The sequence below is a fragment of the Calonectris borealis genome, chromosome 3, assembly GCF_964195595.1.
Source record: "Calonectris borealis chromosome 3, bCalBor7.hap1.2, whole genome shotgun sequence".
NCBI lineage: Eukaryota > Metazoa > Chordata > Aves > Procellariiformes > Procellariidae > Calonectris > Calonectris borealis.
The window spans coordinates 124,726,333-124,741,671 of NC_134314.1; the positions used below are offsets into that span (position 1 = coordinate 124,726,333).

Genomic DNA, 15,339 nt, shown 5'->3' on the forward strand with positions numbered 1-15,339 from the left:
GGCGCAGCCGCTGCCGCTGCGGGCCTCGGCAGAGACACCCCGGGGGCTGCTCAGCGCGGCGGGACCCACGGGCCGCCCCCGTCCCCACCTGCCGTGCCCGAAGCGCGGCGGACGGGCGCCCTCACACGCCGGCGCCGCCCGGCCCCACCCTCTCGGGGAGGGGGAGCGCACGGGCGGGGAGCGCCGCGAGGCGGGGCGGCAGCCGCCAATCGGTGCCGGGCGGGTGATGAGGCCCCGCCCCCTCCAGCCTGGGACAGCCAATAGGATGGCCGGAGGGGGGAATGCGGCCGCGCGGGCTGTGTGGGAGCCTCGGCGCGCGCCGTGGTGCGGCGGCGGCCCCGCCTTGTCGCAGTGCAGCGGCGGCGGCGGCAGCAGCGCCCCCTCCCGCCTCGCGCCCAGCGTCCGGTAGCCTAGCAACGCGCCGCCCCGGGCGGGGAGGCGGGACCGGCTTTCCCCGCCTCCGCGTGACGTAGCCGTGACGCCCGACTGCGCCTCCGCGTCGTTACGAACCAGTGGCGCAGCTTGGCCTCCGCCCGCGCTTCGGTCCCGGCTGATTGGGGCGGGCGGGGCAATTGTTGCATCACGCGCGTGGCGTCACGTCTCGCGCTCAAGACCACAAATGGTGTCATGCCAACCTCTCCCTAGCTCAGTGCGACGTCACACCGACCCTTCCTCTCTGCTGCCTGCACCCATATCCAGCCCAGCTCAGGCTCTTTGCGCAGTACCCCGGCACTCCCCAGGAATAACTCTGATGCCATTTTTTCAGTAAAAATCCATGATTATATTCCCATATGCAAAAATGGTAACGTGAAGGAAAAACCTTCCGCGCAGTACTAGCACGTCAAGTGCTTATCACCTGTCAAAATAACACATCAGATACGAGAATTAGTCTCACAATACACGCACAGCAAATGAACGAAGTAAGAATTTGTGTTAAAACACTCTAGTAAAGACTGCATTGTACCCACAAAAAAATGCTGACAGAAGATAAGGAGCCTTAATTTAAGCTTTTCCCAGGTTTTCAGCAGATCTAAGTATTTGATACACTTGTAACTATAAAAGCAATAACAGAACATTGATTTGGAGCTAATTGCACGGAACAGCCCAGCCACCGCGAGCTGCCCAAGGCTCCTCTCACGCCAGATGAAGTTATTCTGCAAACAGTCAGACGGTCCCAATCCTGCAATTTCATCCACCGGTGGTTTGTTTCCTACCGCACGTCTGCTACTGCATCAAATCTTTCCAAACATTTTAAAATTACTTCACTTGGGAAGCCACCTGTGCCTGCTAAGGAAGGATCAGCCCAGATCCCCTTTTCCTACGGGCAACATATAATAATTCTCCCTGATCCCATTCTTCTTTCTGCCTCTGGCTAAATCCCACTGTACCATGCTACGTAACTTCTGTTCCTCTGGGGTATTTTGACAAGAATCACAGAGATAATCATGGCCACGCAGATATTAACCGTTTTCCTCCAAAAAACCCACCCCTAAACTCTGGAGTCATACAAATGAGGAGAGAGAATGCCAAAAAGCACAGCAAAATTCAGAAAAAGGATTGCACCAATCTGGAAAAGTATATGAAACCTGAATTCTTTAAGTCAGTATGAAAGCTTCGATTGGGTTTCCGTTAAAGTAGGAGACACTCCCGATTTCATACCGTCCCACAGCAATCCATAGAATAAGCTAATGCTGCAATATTGCTATATTATTATGACATTAAGTTATTACAGTATGAATGCAAGCTTGATGGTATGTCAGAGAACTGGAAACACAGTTTTGAATTAACCTGTGCTGTTAGGCAGAAGTTCAGTCCCTTTTTTTTTTTTAAAAATAAGAAAAAAATACCGATTTTTTTTGAGCAAAAAAAAAAGTATTAGAGAAAAAAAAAATCAGTATCTCAAATTTTACTCATTTTATAGTCTAGAGTTTATGCTTGTTCAGTTACCAATAATTCAAAGGTAGCGGAACTAGCTTTTTGAACTTAAAGCATTGTCATTTCTAAAACCAAAAAACTGTAAAGATACCCTTTGACAGCATAAATAATCCGTGTCATTTGCTCGAGTCTTATAGTTTTGCGACTACTGTGAAATTTAGGGAACTTTAGTATCTCGAAGTAGCACTAACAACTGTAGGTAAGAAACATCCAGGGGTGCCACGCATTGACATCATGCCTATGTTACTAGTTAAACTGGTTACACAAGTATATTTGTTTCAAGGAGAGATTATCCAGCTGCTTAAGGGCTGTGTTTGGTATGCCCACTGAATCCAGGAGACAGATTGATCATCCCAAACCTGCTTCAAATCAGTCTGCAGAAGCAGCGGTCCCAGGACGCACGGGTGGGGAAAAAAAAGGTGTATTACTACCTGTGGACACACACAATTACTACCCGTCATCACAGGCCAAAACCATTGGCCAATCCCAACACAGGGCCACACCTGCGTGGATAAAAAAAACTGGAAGGAGCTACTTAAAAACATACGCTTTCGCGTTACCTACGTTTTGTAAAATAAGCGCAGTTCTTGTTGTGGGCAAAAGCGTTTCTACAATGCCTATGGTGCATCGAGAAAATCACTGTATTGGTTTCTGAGTCTGTACCTCTTGTGGAAAATTTTCATTGCAAACAGATCAGATTTATAAGAAACTTATTTTCTTTGTATTTACCTCACTAGCAAATTTCACCAAGATCGCCAAATAAGTCAAAACAATCTTACTAGCTCAGATGCAGTCTAGTTCCACAGAAGGGTTTTTGAACCTGTGCAAAAGAAGCAGACAGTTTTATTAAGTTCTACTAGACAAAGAGAATATTTTAAATTTATTATTTAGAAACCTGAACAAAGCTTTGAACGTGTGCACATTCACGTAGCTTCTGCTAGCACCCAGAGAACCAGTCAAAACTGGCATCTATCATTCGTTCAGGTAGTATTCAAGCATAAAATGGTTGGTATACTAAACAGTATCAACAAGATTAAAGCAAGATTAAACTAAAGCCTTATATAAACAAATGTCATAGGTCTGTTACAGACGTCTGGGTCTGCTACAGGTATAGAAGTAGTTCCAAAGAGTAACATAAAGGTAACCTAGTATGTACAGATCTTAAAGTAAGAGTCAATTGCCTAATGCATATGTTTAACAGTATTTCAACAGCATCTCTTTTCTAATCCGCTCTTCTACATACTCCTCTTGCAGCCACACATGCTCCTTTTAGTCTTCTCACCTTTCTAAAGTTGTGCAAGTCTTGAGCAGCCTGTCAACCAGCCTCCCTTTTTCAATCAGCATTCATTTAGATGGCTTTTTTTTCTGTGGCCTGACATATGAGCGGAAACAATGAAATTGTAGGACTCACATTTTTTCCTGATGCTAGTTTGTGAATTAAAAAAAAAAAAAATCAAAATCTTAAAAGCACAGTATATGTTTTACTTCAATGAATTTTAATACCCTTCTGCAATCAGTACAATTAATTGTGAGTTAAATAACTTACTTCATTTCCTCAGAGCCTTCTTTTCCCATTAAAGGAATCACAAGATTGAAAGGATCAAAATTATTGTCAAGAGTTAGCAGGTACAGTTATGACAGTTAGTGTAGATAGATTGGTAGACTAAGAGAAAATACTATAAAGACAAGTCATTTAAGTTATTAATAACCCACCTTCCTACTAAAAGAATTGTTTTCAAAATAGCATGTCCTAAAAGTGACATTGAACTCATCTTTCTAAAAATTAGTAAGATTTAGAGATTCCAACAAACATCATGGTACTGTCTTCCCAACTTGCTCTGAGCAGAAAAACAGAAGTCTACTTGAATAGATACTCTACAAAAAGTTTGGGGTTTATTTATTCATTTATTTAAAAGACCCTTCCTCTGATTGAAATCTTTCACTGACACAAGAGAGGCTGACAGTACATTAATTAAATCTCAAAACAGTAAATTAATTCCCTCCATGAATACACACTGTATGTAGAACTGTACCCTTGATTACCCGCCCACCCCTTTTTCCCCTCTATGTATTTTATATTTCAGGATTGTTTGTTATTTTTATTTCAACAACAGATGTCATTTCCAAATACAGATAATTTTCTTCAATGCCCTGGTACACAGGGAAATGTCTCGGGAATGTGTTCCATTTTAAACCTAGTAAACCTAATTTCAAGTTTCTCATTTGCCCTTTAACTACTATTTCCTTTTCCTCTGCACTTGAAGATCTAACAATCTAGTAAAAATGATTCTTTGCACTGTCTCCCAATACCTCAGCACAACCACTTAAATTCTTGCTCTAATTATCAACAACAGGCATTCAGAGATTACTTTAAAACCCCTGTGCTCACTTCAATTTTTCTTGTCAGTTTTGGTGAACAGAATTCTAAAAACTCAAGGCCAGCAAATGCAATTAAAGTATAAATACTGAAAGCTTTGCTAACACATAATGGGTGTTGAAGATCTCTGCAGAAACAGTCAAACTGAAACTACTGGATCAATTAAGCAAAGGCACGTGCCCTACTTTTACTAATACTTTTGAGTACCTTTAAAATAAAAAAGAAAAGCTGTTTTAATGATTAAGACAAGCTTTAGTTATTTTATCCATTGCTCTAACCTTCAGAAGCTCAACATATTATACATACATACTACACCGAAAAGAGTTTTAATTATCTTTGCTTCATTAGAAAAAAAACCACACCAGTATTTCAATACAGAATCCTCAAACACCAATATGAAGAAAATACTAAATACTTTGAACAGTCTTAATGTTTTTATGGCTTTTGAGAAACCAGAGCCCTCAAATTTTATGGGCAGATGCAAAACTTACCACCTGAAAGGCAGCATAAAGAGCTAACTCCAAGACCTTAGCTAACTCAGACAATTAAGCAAGAAACGTTACTTTTTCTTTGCCACTTGAATTACATTAAACTTCCCCCAACCCTATGCTTTCCTACTGCACTAAAAGGCAAGAGAGAGATTTTGACATTCATATAAAAACAACAAAGAACAGAAATAAGTTGAGATGTAAATGGTAGTTGATAGACTATTGATCGGCAGTTAACAGGCTACAAGACAAAATGGCTAGGAGTGATGTAAAGTTAGTTTACCACAGAAGGGAGTAACAATTAATAAGTGCGCTAGAAAGTGCCTGACTGCAGGATACCCTTTATTCTAATGTTATTTTAATAAACAAAAGAGAACTGGTTAGAACTATTGCTGAAGCCTCACTGCTCTTTTGTAACTGTATTTCTCTCCCCTTTCTCACAAGTCCCTTTTTTGTAAGAGCTAAGGTCTTTATGACAGAAGCCCTACTTCTTACAAAAAGCAAGCAACTTAGAACTTCTAACGATTTGATTATGTCACCTAAATCTGTTGCAATTCTCTCTCCTGTCAGGGGGAAACAATGCACTGTTACTATTTTATGGTCCTCAGCGTCCGTTTTTGGAGGACATCTTACAGAAATCTATCTTCCCTTTGCACATCTACTGAAGAGCCCTCTTGTCAAGCCGACATTCCAATGAAGATTGGATGTTAGTCTCCAGATTTCACCAACAGTTTGTCTCCTTAACAAGAACAGGCCGGCAGTCCCTATTTTTTCTGTTTGCGTTGTTATAAATGCCTCAATTCTCCTCGTCTCAAGATCTTAGAGTTGCTGCCAGGTGGTTGGGTAGAGTCACTAATGTACAGCCTTAGGTGAGTCAAAAATAAATACTACAAATTTGAGCAATCATTTCTCCAGCCCTTCACCAGTCAGTAGCAGCAATAACTGATACAGACCCATCAGTGTTCCACTACAATACAGATTTTCAACAAACCCTAAGTTTTATCAATAAAGCACAGTTCAGTTGCTTTGTTGATGAAAGTGCATTAGAGTTCCTGTTTCTCTCCACTAACCACAGTGGAGTCAGACGCAACAGGGACTTTATTACTTCCAGCAAAAACAGAATCAAAAGCAGCTTCCTGCTCCTCTAAAGTCACAGCAGCAGCGGATCCTCTAACAGATGTGCTGGTAAAGGCTGGCCGTTGCTCTGTAATCCTTTCCAGGTCCACTGTTTTCCTACCTCTTCTTTTGCCCAGGATTTTGATGTAATTAGCTGGCACAAGTCCTGTTGTTTGGCCATCATAACTAGCCAAAAGCCAACCACGGATTTTGGGTTGTTGTTCTGAAGAAGAAAACACAAATGCGTTAAGTTACAAAACAATTCAAAATATATTGCAGTTGAGGCACAAATACACCAGAAGGTAGATGACACAACAGCTCATCACGCAGAGAAAATAACTCTGTGATAAAAGGCAAATACAAATTACTTCACAAGAGAAATTACTAGGATCTGCACTGGTGAGGTGAGCTGAAAAGTACCGTGAAGTACAAGTTGTTCTGAAATCGATGACACCACCATACTGCAAATGCCTAGGGGTCTTCACAGCATGAGGAACAGGTAACCACAAGGGTAACCACAAAGCACTCCCCGAGTAAGTTTAGGCTGCGTCACATCTTAGGGAAATTGAACAAAACTACTCAATAAGTTTTATTACAATGCAAGTAATAACTTACGGAAAAAAAATCAGTGTGGATGAGGAGTTTAGTCAAATAAGGTGGGGGTTTTTTTGTTTTCATTGTCAGACTCGAACAATATGACTTACTTCACCTGTGATTAGAAAATAAATACAAAATTAAAAAATTACCTTTGGGTGCTAATTTTAGCATGTCACCAGCACGGAAAGAAATTTCTTCTTCTGAGAGAGCATTGAAATCATATTCTGCTCTTCCAACTACATGATCATCTTCTCCACTCGCCCAGTTACTGGATACTGTTTGCAAAAAGAAAAGTTTATCTGCTATGAATTACAAAGTTTGGTGTGGTTTTTTTAAAGGAAAATGAAGAAAACACTAACTTCCTTGCTAAAACTTTTCCAGTAGGGAACTGACAGGAGTAACAAACAAAGCATGATTTGTTGAGTCAATCCAATCAATACTTTTCCCCCCGCCTCAACTGCCACATCTAATAGAAAGGAAACAGCAATAGAAAGGAAACAGCAATAGAAAGGAACCATAATTTTGGAATCACACAAAGCTTACCGTGAAACTGCATCCTAACTCAACAACAGGCTACTTAAACAAGCTGTTACTTGTATTACATGCCTAAAATTCAGTATTGTACCCCAGTATCTATTAACTTCTATTACTGTAATATAAGATTAATCACTATACATGTGATAACAAAAGGAACAATATATGCTGCACTTCTCTCGTGCTGCAGATCATCTTTACCTGTTTCTTCATCACTGTATGTAGAAAGCAGTTTCCAAATCAGGTAGGGACCTCCCATTATAACAGCAAAGAACAAGAAAATGGGCCAGGATTTTGCAGAGTTAACCGCCTTGTCTTCAAGGCCAACGCGAGCTACTGTCCCCTCACTTTCAGCCCACAAATCCTCATTCTCAGAGCTCTTCCGCAGACCTAGTAATCGTTGTAGACGTTGGTAGAGATACCTTATAGTTCTCACTAATGCAAAAGCTGAAAACACCTTTGTGAAGTGTACTTTGAGGCGGGAGAAGTGATTGGCTACATCCAACACAGCTCTGAAACTGTTGTACACAGCTGAAAAGGTAGCATCCATCATCATGCTGACTGAGGCAAACGCATGCACAATACTTTCAATGGACTGAAATGCACCTCTGCTGCTCTCTTCAGCCTGCTGAACAAACCTGCTGGGAGGAATATCATCTGTACGAAAGCGGTTATAACCCAAACCACCATATCCGTAACTGTAAGGACTATAGCTTCCATAAAAAGAGGTTCCATGTGGTGAACCATACCCTGGAGAAAAAGAACTACTATATGCTGGCCTGAAAGAGCTCAGACTACTGCTTCCCGTTTGCTGTGATGGTCTTGGCAAAATAGGTGGAGGTATTCGTGCAACTGTGGGTTGTCCAGGCCTGGTCAGCAGGTTGTCACCCAAGTCAGCAGACCTAAACAAATTCAGACAAGCAAGATCAGTACTCAAAATAAGTTTATATTTTCCTTCCCACAGAGTTCTTGGTTAACTCATAAATACAACAGTGCGTTTCAGTAGTGCTGGGATAGGGAACCTATCCTACCTACTGGTAGACAAACACTCCGTACATTGCACAACGTTTGTGGGAAGTAAAAATTCTAGTCAGGAAATAAAAGTCTTTCTGGGACAAAAAAACCATAATGAGATATTCAGTGTAAATGTAGAACCACAGCGTATCTGGAATGTACACAAGGAAAAACTTTCAGTCTATTTATTGTATTGACTAAGAAAGCATGAAATGCTACATCTAGATCCATCAAATCTGATGTTATAACACCTAGGTCATTTTTCTGCACACAAAAGCCTCTCATATGCACTACCAAGTATATTTATGAACTTTGCAGTCTGAGAGCTTTATTTCCAATACTTGATCTCAGCTCTTCTATACAATGAGCCAATGATACAGCCGGAAGATAGTTTGAGAGCTCCTTTGAATCCACCCTTTGAGAAAAGGGTGGTGTGATGTAACTGAGAATCCAAAGTAATTATACAACAACATATACAAGGGCTTTGGGTCCCCCAATTGCCCCCTCTACCCAAACTATCTAATTACCTTTATGTAGCATGTCAAGGGATTGAATCTATTACTGTTAATTGTTGGCAGAAAGAGGTATTATTTTTTGAAAGAGTCAATTATTTGTTTTTAATTTAGTAAACCTTTATTCCTTTGTATGCCCATAAGTTTAAGTCATTTTATCTATGCCCTTTGTAATAAGAGTCTGCAAGTACTACACTGGTATTTGAATTCTGTCAAGCAGCTGTCCAACTTTTGCTGTTTCATTAAGAAGTTAATTGCGTATTATCACCCTAAAAGTCAAACATTTTGGTCATTGCCCATGTTTACTGCCTCATCCCACGACTTCCACTTCTGTAGTCCATTAAATTCACAGGAAAAAACAGAAGAAGAAAAGTCAAGTTTGAATTGCTTCGGAGCTGCTTCTTTCTGCACTGCTTTCAATGTGAAGCATGCTTGCTATACTGTTTCTGTATAGAGTAAGGAACAACTTCCTCTCAGGAAAACTTAGAGGTTTCCATAGCGAAGAATAATATTTATATCTTTACACTGTTGGGTTTTTCCATCATAGATTTTAACTCTCTTAGCAGTTAAAAACAGAAGCAAAAATAAGTTATTATCACAGAAAACACAGGTACTGTAACTTACTAAGTCACACGACACCCCCCTCCCCAATAGTCAACTTAGGACACCTCATTTTAAAGCTGCTTGAAGCAATTTACAATCAGCTACATAACCCCACCAAGAAAAATAAACATCAAATTTCTTGCTCAGCAAGCTTCAGCTTGCAGTGAAAGCAGAAAAATTTCTGTTGAATGTTTAGTCTTGAGCTAACCTTTTGCCCAGTTTCAGCTCACTCTAATTGCAATCGCTAGCACCAAAAGAAAAACAAGACTGATCTTCAACCACCGAGCTTTCCTTCATTTCTGACAAACAGGAAGGAGTTTACAAACACTTTCTGTACAACATCCTTCCCCGTGAGCAGGTTGGATTTTCTGGAAAAACTCAGATTCCCGGAGGAACACACCAGAGACGCTCATATACATGCATCTTTCCCAGTTCCTGGGGACACCACCACACTGCTGCTCCACTCCTACAGAGGCACCCACGCTTACAGAGCTACATAAATCCCCAGGAACGGACACCCGCACTTTATCCACTCGTGGCAACACGTACAGCTTTACCTTCGCCACACTAAACATGCAGCTTTCTACAGACGCAAGTAGGGTTTGAGACCAGCACCTCTCTCTCCCTCTCCCCACTGGAAGGGGAATCCACCAGGGACCCCTCCCGCCACACAATCCCTCAACAAAGGGGGCAAACGACCCCAAACCACCCCAGCAGGTAAACCAAACCCCCTCAAGCTCTGCTCGGCCACTAGCTCGCGGGGGCACTGCCCGGCTGGGCCCGACCTTTGAGCTCGCCTCAGGGGAGAAGGCCAAGGCGGGAGGCCCGAGGGGGAGGCGCAGCCGCCCTGAAGGGACGAACACCCAACCCCGCCACAGGCAGGGGAGACCCGGGGACCGGCGCACGCACTCACTGGAAGGCCGGCGCCACCGTCCCCGCCAGCCGCCGGTTCTCCCAGGGCTTGGGAGGCGGCGGCTGCGACGCCATCTCCGCCTCGCTGCGAGCCCCGCTCTGCCCCCGGCCTGGCCCGGCCCGGCCCGCCGCGCTCCTCCGCCCGCCCGCCCACCGGCAGACGCGACGCGGGAGCGCCGAGCTATTCACCAGCCGGCGTTCAGGCACAGCTTCCCGCCGCGCCGGCCCATCGATGCGCTCTGCCTCGCCGCTGCGCAAGCCTGTGCCGGCTCCGCTGGCCGCCCGGGAAGGGGGGCGAGGCCGCGCGTGGAGCGAGAGGCGCTGGGAGGTGATGGCTTCTCCCCGGGGAGCGGGGCGGAGCGGGCGGGGGGCGGCAGCAGCAGCAGCCTGGAGCCCAACTGCGGCGCCTCCGGCCTCCTGGGGGCGGGCGGCCCTGTGCTGAGCGGTCCCCATTTCCCCTCCTCCCGCTCTCGGTTCAGCCCGCGCCAGGCGCTTCAGGGTGGGGGGCTGTAACGGTTCTAACGGTCGGGGCGCGCGCTCGTGCCTGGGGGTTATGAGGTGTCGGGCCGGGAGCGGGGGTGCTAAGCTTCCCCTTGCGCCGGGCAGGGCTGGCCTCGTCGCGACCTGTTGTCGCGGCGGGGGGGTGGGGGGTGTGCTTGGGCGTCCAGCGGTGGTGGGAAAGGCGTTACGTCCCGGGTGTCGGCGGGGGAAGCGGCTCCGTGGAGACCGGTGCCTGCCATCCCGGCCGGGCTGCGGGCGTTCAGCGCCTGCATTAAATCCGCCCGTGGAAGAGGAAGATTTCTTAAGGAGCTTCTCAGTGTTTTTTTTTTTTCTTAAATCCCTTGGTTCAGACGATGGTAGCGTGAAACGTTACTGTGGCAATATTTAAGTCTCATGAAGCTGAATCGAGCTAACAGTTACCTAAGAGTATGTTTGCTTGTTTTGTTCTTTTGAAAAGCAGGTTTGAAGTTTCCTAGATAGTCCTTGGTTTTTACAGCTTGCCATAAAGAATCCAAATCCAGGAGAAACTAAATGAGTTGAATTGATAACTTTTCCCATGTTGTGAAGGTTTTCCATGGTTGACGTATTTCTGTGCAAGCTACTCCAGAGGAGGATAGGACATTGGAGGTGTTACAGATTGTGGCTGGCACGGAGAATGCCAATATATCCTGCCTCTACACCGTCTCTCGCGATACAAAAACTAGGGGGATTATCAAATGTTGCTTACAGGAGCTATGCCCAAAACAAAATCAGGTGGTTCATCTGTCAGTAGGTATTGTGGAATTCCTTGCCAAAGGATGTAGAGGCAAAAGAATTTCAAAGAGACACTGGAGAAGGATTGGAGGAAAGGTCTGTTAAGGTTACCGACAGGCAACACTAGGTCAAAAGAATCCCCCAAACCAGAAATAATTGGAGGCAGAGAGCACTTGGCAGAGGTATATACCCTGCACACACATATTTTCCTGTGGCATCTGTTTATCCCCGTTTTGGGTGACAGTAGACTAATTGAACCTTTGGTCTGAACAGCTGTGGTTATTCTTATGTGCCTCCTAAACTTACCTAGATATCCAGTAAGAGTGAGCACCTCTCTGGGAATCTTTCTTTTCCAAATTTTTCTAAAAATGCTGGAACTTAAGTTTGCTGAGGGTTCTATCCCATTATTAAATTTCGGCCAAAGGAATTAGTCTGCTCTAAAGTTCTGGGCAGCGAGAGCATCAGGAAACCAAATTAGCCATAATCTTTTAGGAAAAAAAGCATTATGAGATCTCTCAGAAAAACGGTAGTCCTATATTTGAGATGGGAAATAAGAAATCTCAAAAAATTGAAGGGGCTAAGGGGTAGAAAAGACTTTCTTTGTCTTTAGGGCTTTGTATGACATAAGGGGATAGCATCTGGTTTTTGGTTGTTTGGGGTTTTTTTCTCTGTGTTTTTAACAGATTGATTCTTTAGTTGCTACAATTTTAGAAGGAATTTCCATTTTACATTTGGCTTAATATGTCTTAGCTCCATCCGCTTTCTCCATTCAGTAAAGAACAACATGTCATGTAATGCACTTTATCAAAGATAAAACTCTGGGCAAAAGCTCACCGTACCTTTGTCAGAACTCTTGACTTCAGATTTTTCTAGGAAGTACAGAAGCTTTTCCCCCAGTCAGTGGTCTTTTGGGGTTGGTCTTCCAATTCTGTTGTGCCTTTGATTTAAGACAAACATGTATCCTAAGCGTTCTCTAGAGGACAAAAAAAAAATCCAGTGATTCTAAATATGGCACAGTTACGTGAGTGGATTGCTGGATTTATTGTTGGATTGCTGAATTGTGTTTATTCTAAGCTTTTTTTCTTTTCTTTTTGTAATTTTAGAATTATCCAGGATGTCTTCACTAACAGAAAAGGACAGACCAATTGTTCAGCTGTTACTGAACACTGGCACTTGCCCACGATGTATTTTGAGGTTCTGCTGCGTGGGATCACAGATGCTTTATAGATGTCCATACAAGGTTTGTTCTTTGTGTTCCTAATTCGAATGCGTGAACATATGAATGCAGTGTTCTTTGCACTCACTACCTAGGAGAAGGTGGTTGTATCCTTGGGCTCTTTGCCTAGAGGAAAATGCTTTGCAAAATGAGTTATGAAAAATGACTGCTGCTACACTGTGCAATTTTGAGAAATTACAAGAATCGCAGAATATAACAATTGTTGTAGGTTAAATGTTAAGTTTGACTGTGAAAGTTGCTATGTATTCCCTGAAAACACCAGAAAACAGGGCATGTTAGCTTCTGCACAGCATGGCTCTATCACTTTTGAAGCAGAGCAGCTATGACTGTTCCCTCTGTTCTTTTTCCTTTAATGTAATAAGTAGTAAAGGGGCTGTGGGCAGTGCAGCTGATGCAGAGGAGGAACCATCTATGCTCCAAACTTTTTTGCCTCATAGTTCCTTCTTCTTTCAGTAGAATTGGTAGGGGGATGTAACTGAAGAATTGCGGAGCGCAGGTTAAGAATAAATCTTCCTTTTTCAATCAGTCAAACACAGTGTTATTAGGCATCCTTTTTAGCTGACTTTAGTGCTGAAATTCAGTGTTCTTCAAATTTTTCCCACCTGTGCACAATCATTCTTGCCTTTATTCTTATATTTGATACTCTTCAAGTCGGTTTTGGCTGTTTGCTCCTCCTCTATGTTGGTTCTTTGAGACCTCTGTCATTGTGTCGGCCAAATAAACATCTCCGTTTACCTGGTCTAATCCCTTGTCTTTATGCTTGCATCTTCTGGTGTCTGTCTTGATTGTTTCACCTTTGTTCAAGTTTAGACTCACCAGAATTCATTTTTAACGTCTTTCTTCCTTATGCTTTTCCATTTTCTATCAATCATTTGAGAAGCGTTCATTCTGTATGCCATTTTTTATTCTTTTGCATCTCTACCTAATTTTCCTCTGAGTTGCAACAACACTTCTTTGTTACTGAAGACCTTGTAATAAATCTTTCTTTCTGAACTATGTCTTGCCTCTATGTCTCAATCCTTCCTAAAATTCAGAGACATGCAGGTAATTCTTCTCTCTCCTCGCCAGCACATCCTTTAATTTTTGTAGGTTTCTCTTTATACGAAATTCTTCCTCTTATGTATTTAATTTCACCCTCACCTGTGTCTGCTCTCATTTTCTTCTCGTACTATACTAGCCAACTCTCGTCCTAGTCATCTGGGCTAATGGAGTTGGAGGAATTAAATTCTAACGTAATCTAAATGACAAAAAGGCAATAAACAGCTATTTTCATTGAACAGCGATGGGGCCAAAGATAAATGCATTTCTGCAAGTCAGGTCTGTAAAATGTTTTCACTCTTCTTGGATGATAAAGAAGTCTGTTCAGCAAAATTCAATTTATCTGGATAACATTTTGAGAGAAATACAGCTTGGAGCTTTTTAATTGTGTAGATGTCTTTTGGTATAAATTCCGAGTTATTAATTACGTACACTAAGGCTAAACTGGAATGGTTAGTACTACCTTTTAGAATTGTAAGTGCTTGTTACAGCATTGGAGAAAAGAGGAAAAAAACAACAACAGTATGATTCCTCTGTTTGTGTTAGGATTTGATGAAGGATTTAAAAGAATTTCTGAAAAATAATCAAGAAAAAGAAGATCCGGTTTGTTTTGATGTAGTTGATCCACCTTGTAAGAAAATCAGACTCGAACACACAGAAGAAGGGCCTGATGGTCTGAACCACAATGGAGCGCTCCAGCAGATTCCTGCAGTTAATGATGAAAATACTGCAATGGAGAACTCAGCTGTGAAGGTTTGCAATGTGTGTTTGGGAATTCTTCAGGAGTTCTGCGAGGTTGACTTTGTTAAAAAGGTAAATAACCAGTTCTTAATCTTTATGTGTACTTTTACTGGAGCTTGTGTATGTTGGGGCCTACAGTATAGAGCTGGTGATTAAAAACACCATGCAGTTGAACAACTGAGAGAAAGATACCGGAAAACAAACCGAAACATTTACCTATTTTGAATATTTGAAACGCAGATGGCGCCATTCAGCTACGACCTGCTCATTGACAGTGCACTGGTATTTAGGAAGCCACAGAGGAAGAAAATGTTTTGGTGATACAACAGATTGTAGATAATGGAGAAAATATGAGTTAGGAGAGAATATGGGCATAACGAGTGTTGCAAACATCATCTCTGAGCAATAAAGTTGCTTATATGACAAACTGAAATATCAACGAGAAAAATCACACTTGCGTTTGAGATGTTTGACAGGGTTTTAATAGAAAAGAATTTGGTTTAATAGCATGAATATATCTAAAAATGAGACTAAACAGAAAGCGTAGTATATAGTTTCTGTTGTTGCAGTACATGATGTTTCTTTTTTGTTTCCATTGGCAAAGTATATATATTTTTACAGAATCCACTTCTAAGACTTGTTTCAGAGTTACTTTCTTGAGTAGCAATGGAAAATCTGACAGCATTTGTTAACTGATGATTTTATAAGGAAGTTTCCTTCTCTGAGATGTTGATTTCACTTTGAAAGCTCAGAATTCGTCTTTAACATTCACTAAAATCACTGACATTTTGGATGACTTCTCCATGTGTAGTTAAGCTTACTTCCAGTAGGGACATCTAGCCATCGGCTCTTGCTAGCCTACTTTAAAATGTTTGATGTGTGTTTGAGTTCTTACTTTATTTCCAGTGACAAACATGATTTTTTACGATGAAGAGTGATTATGAATTAATACTGTGGATACCTGTTTGTTCCTGTCTTATC

The 15,339-nt window shown here is 42.5% G+C and overlaps 2 protein-coding genes across 7 annotated transcripts in view; one reads left to right on the forward strand and one right to left on the reverse strand.

Moving 5' to 3' along the window:
* Positions 1-2,802: 2,802 nt before the first annotated feature.
* PEX13 (peroxisomal biogenesis factor 13) lies at positions 2,803-10,247 on the reverse strand. The gene is made up of 4 exons (XM_075147760.1): positions 10,090-10,247; positions 7,249-7,949; positions 6,663-6,788; positions 2,803-6,139 (listed from the first exon to the last, which is right to left on the reverse strand). Exons 1-4 carry the CDS (start codon positions 10,161-10,163, stop codon positions 5,844-5,846), a joined length of 1,197 nt encoding a protein of 398 aa, XP_075003861.1. The 5' UTR covers positions 10,164-10,247; the 3' UTR covers positions 2,803-5,843.
* A 99-nt stretch (positions 10,248-10,346) lies between these two features.
* The window catches only part of PUS10 (pseudouridine synthase 10), a 35,851-nt gene continuing 30,858 nt past the window's right edge, over positions 10,347-15,339 (forward strand). For 3 of the 6 annotated variants that reach the window (XR_012673257.1, XM_075147755.1, XM_075147756.1), the window contains exons 1-3: positions 10,347-10,416; positions 12,446-12,582; positions 14,164-14,430. Coding sequence is in view for 5 of the 6 variants with exons in the window: in XM_075147755.1 (XP_075003856.1) it covers positions 12,457-12,582; positions 14,164-14,430 (393 nt within the window). In the remaining variant the exon portion in view is untranslated. Of the gene's footprint in view, positions 10,417-12,445; positions 12,583-14,163; positions 14,431-15,339 lie in introns of those variants that run through there. The other 3 variants (XM_075147757.1, XM_075147758.1, XM_075147759.1) reach the window with 2 other exon arrangements.

Bases quoted from the DNA above. Each gene is read 5' to 3' on its own strand.
- PEX13 (XM_075147760.1), bottom strand. From the start codon at position 10,163: ATGGCGTCGCAGCCGCCGCCTCCCAAGCCCTGGGAGAACCGGCGGCTG. The intron at 6,789-7,248 runs GTAAAGATGATC...TTTTGCAAACAG, and splicing joins ATACAGTGATGAAGAAACAG to TATCCAGTAACTGGGCGAGT. The intron at 6,140-6,662 runs GTAATTTTTTAA...TTTCTTCTTCAG, and splicing joins GCTAAAATTAGCACCCAAAG to AACAACAACCCAAAATCCGT.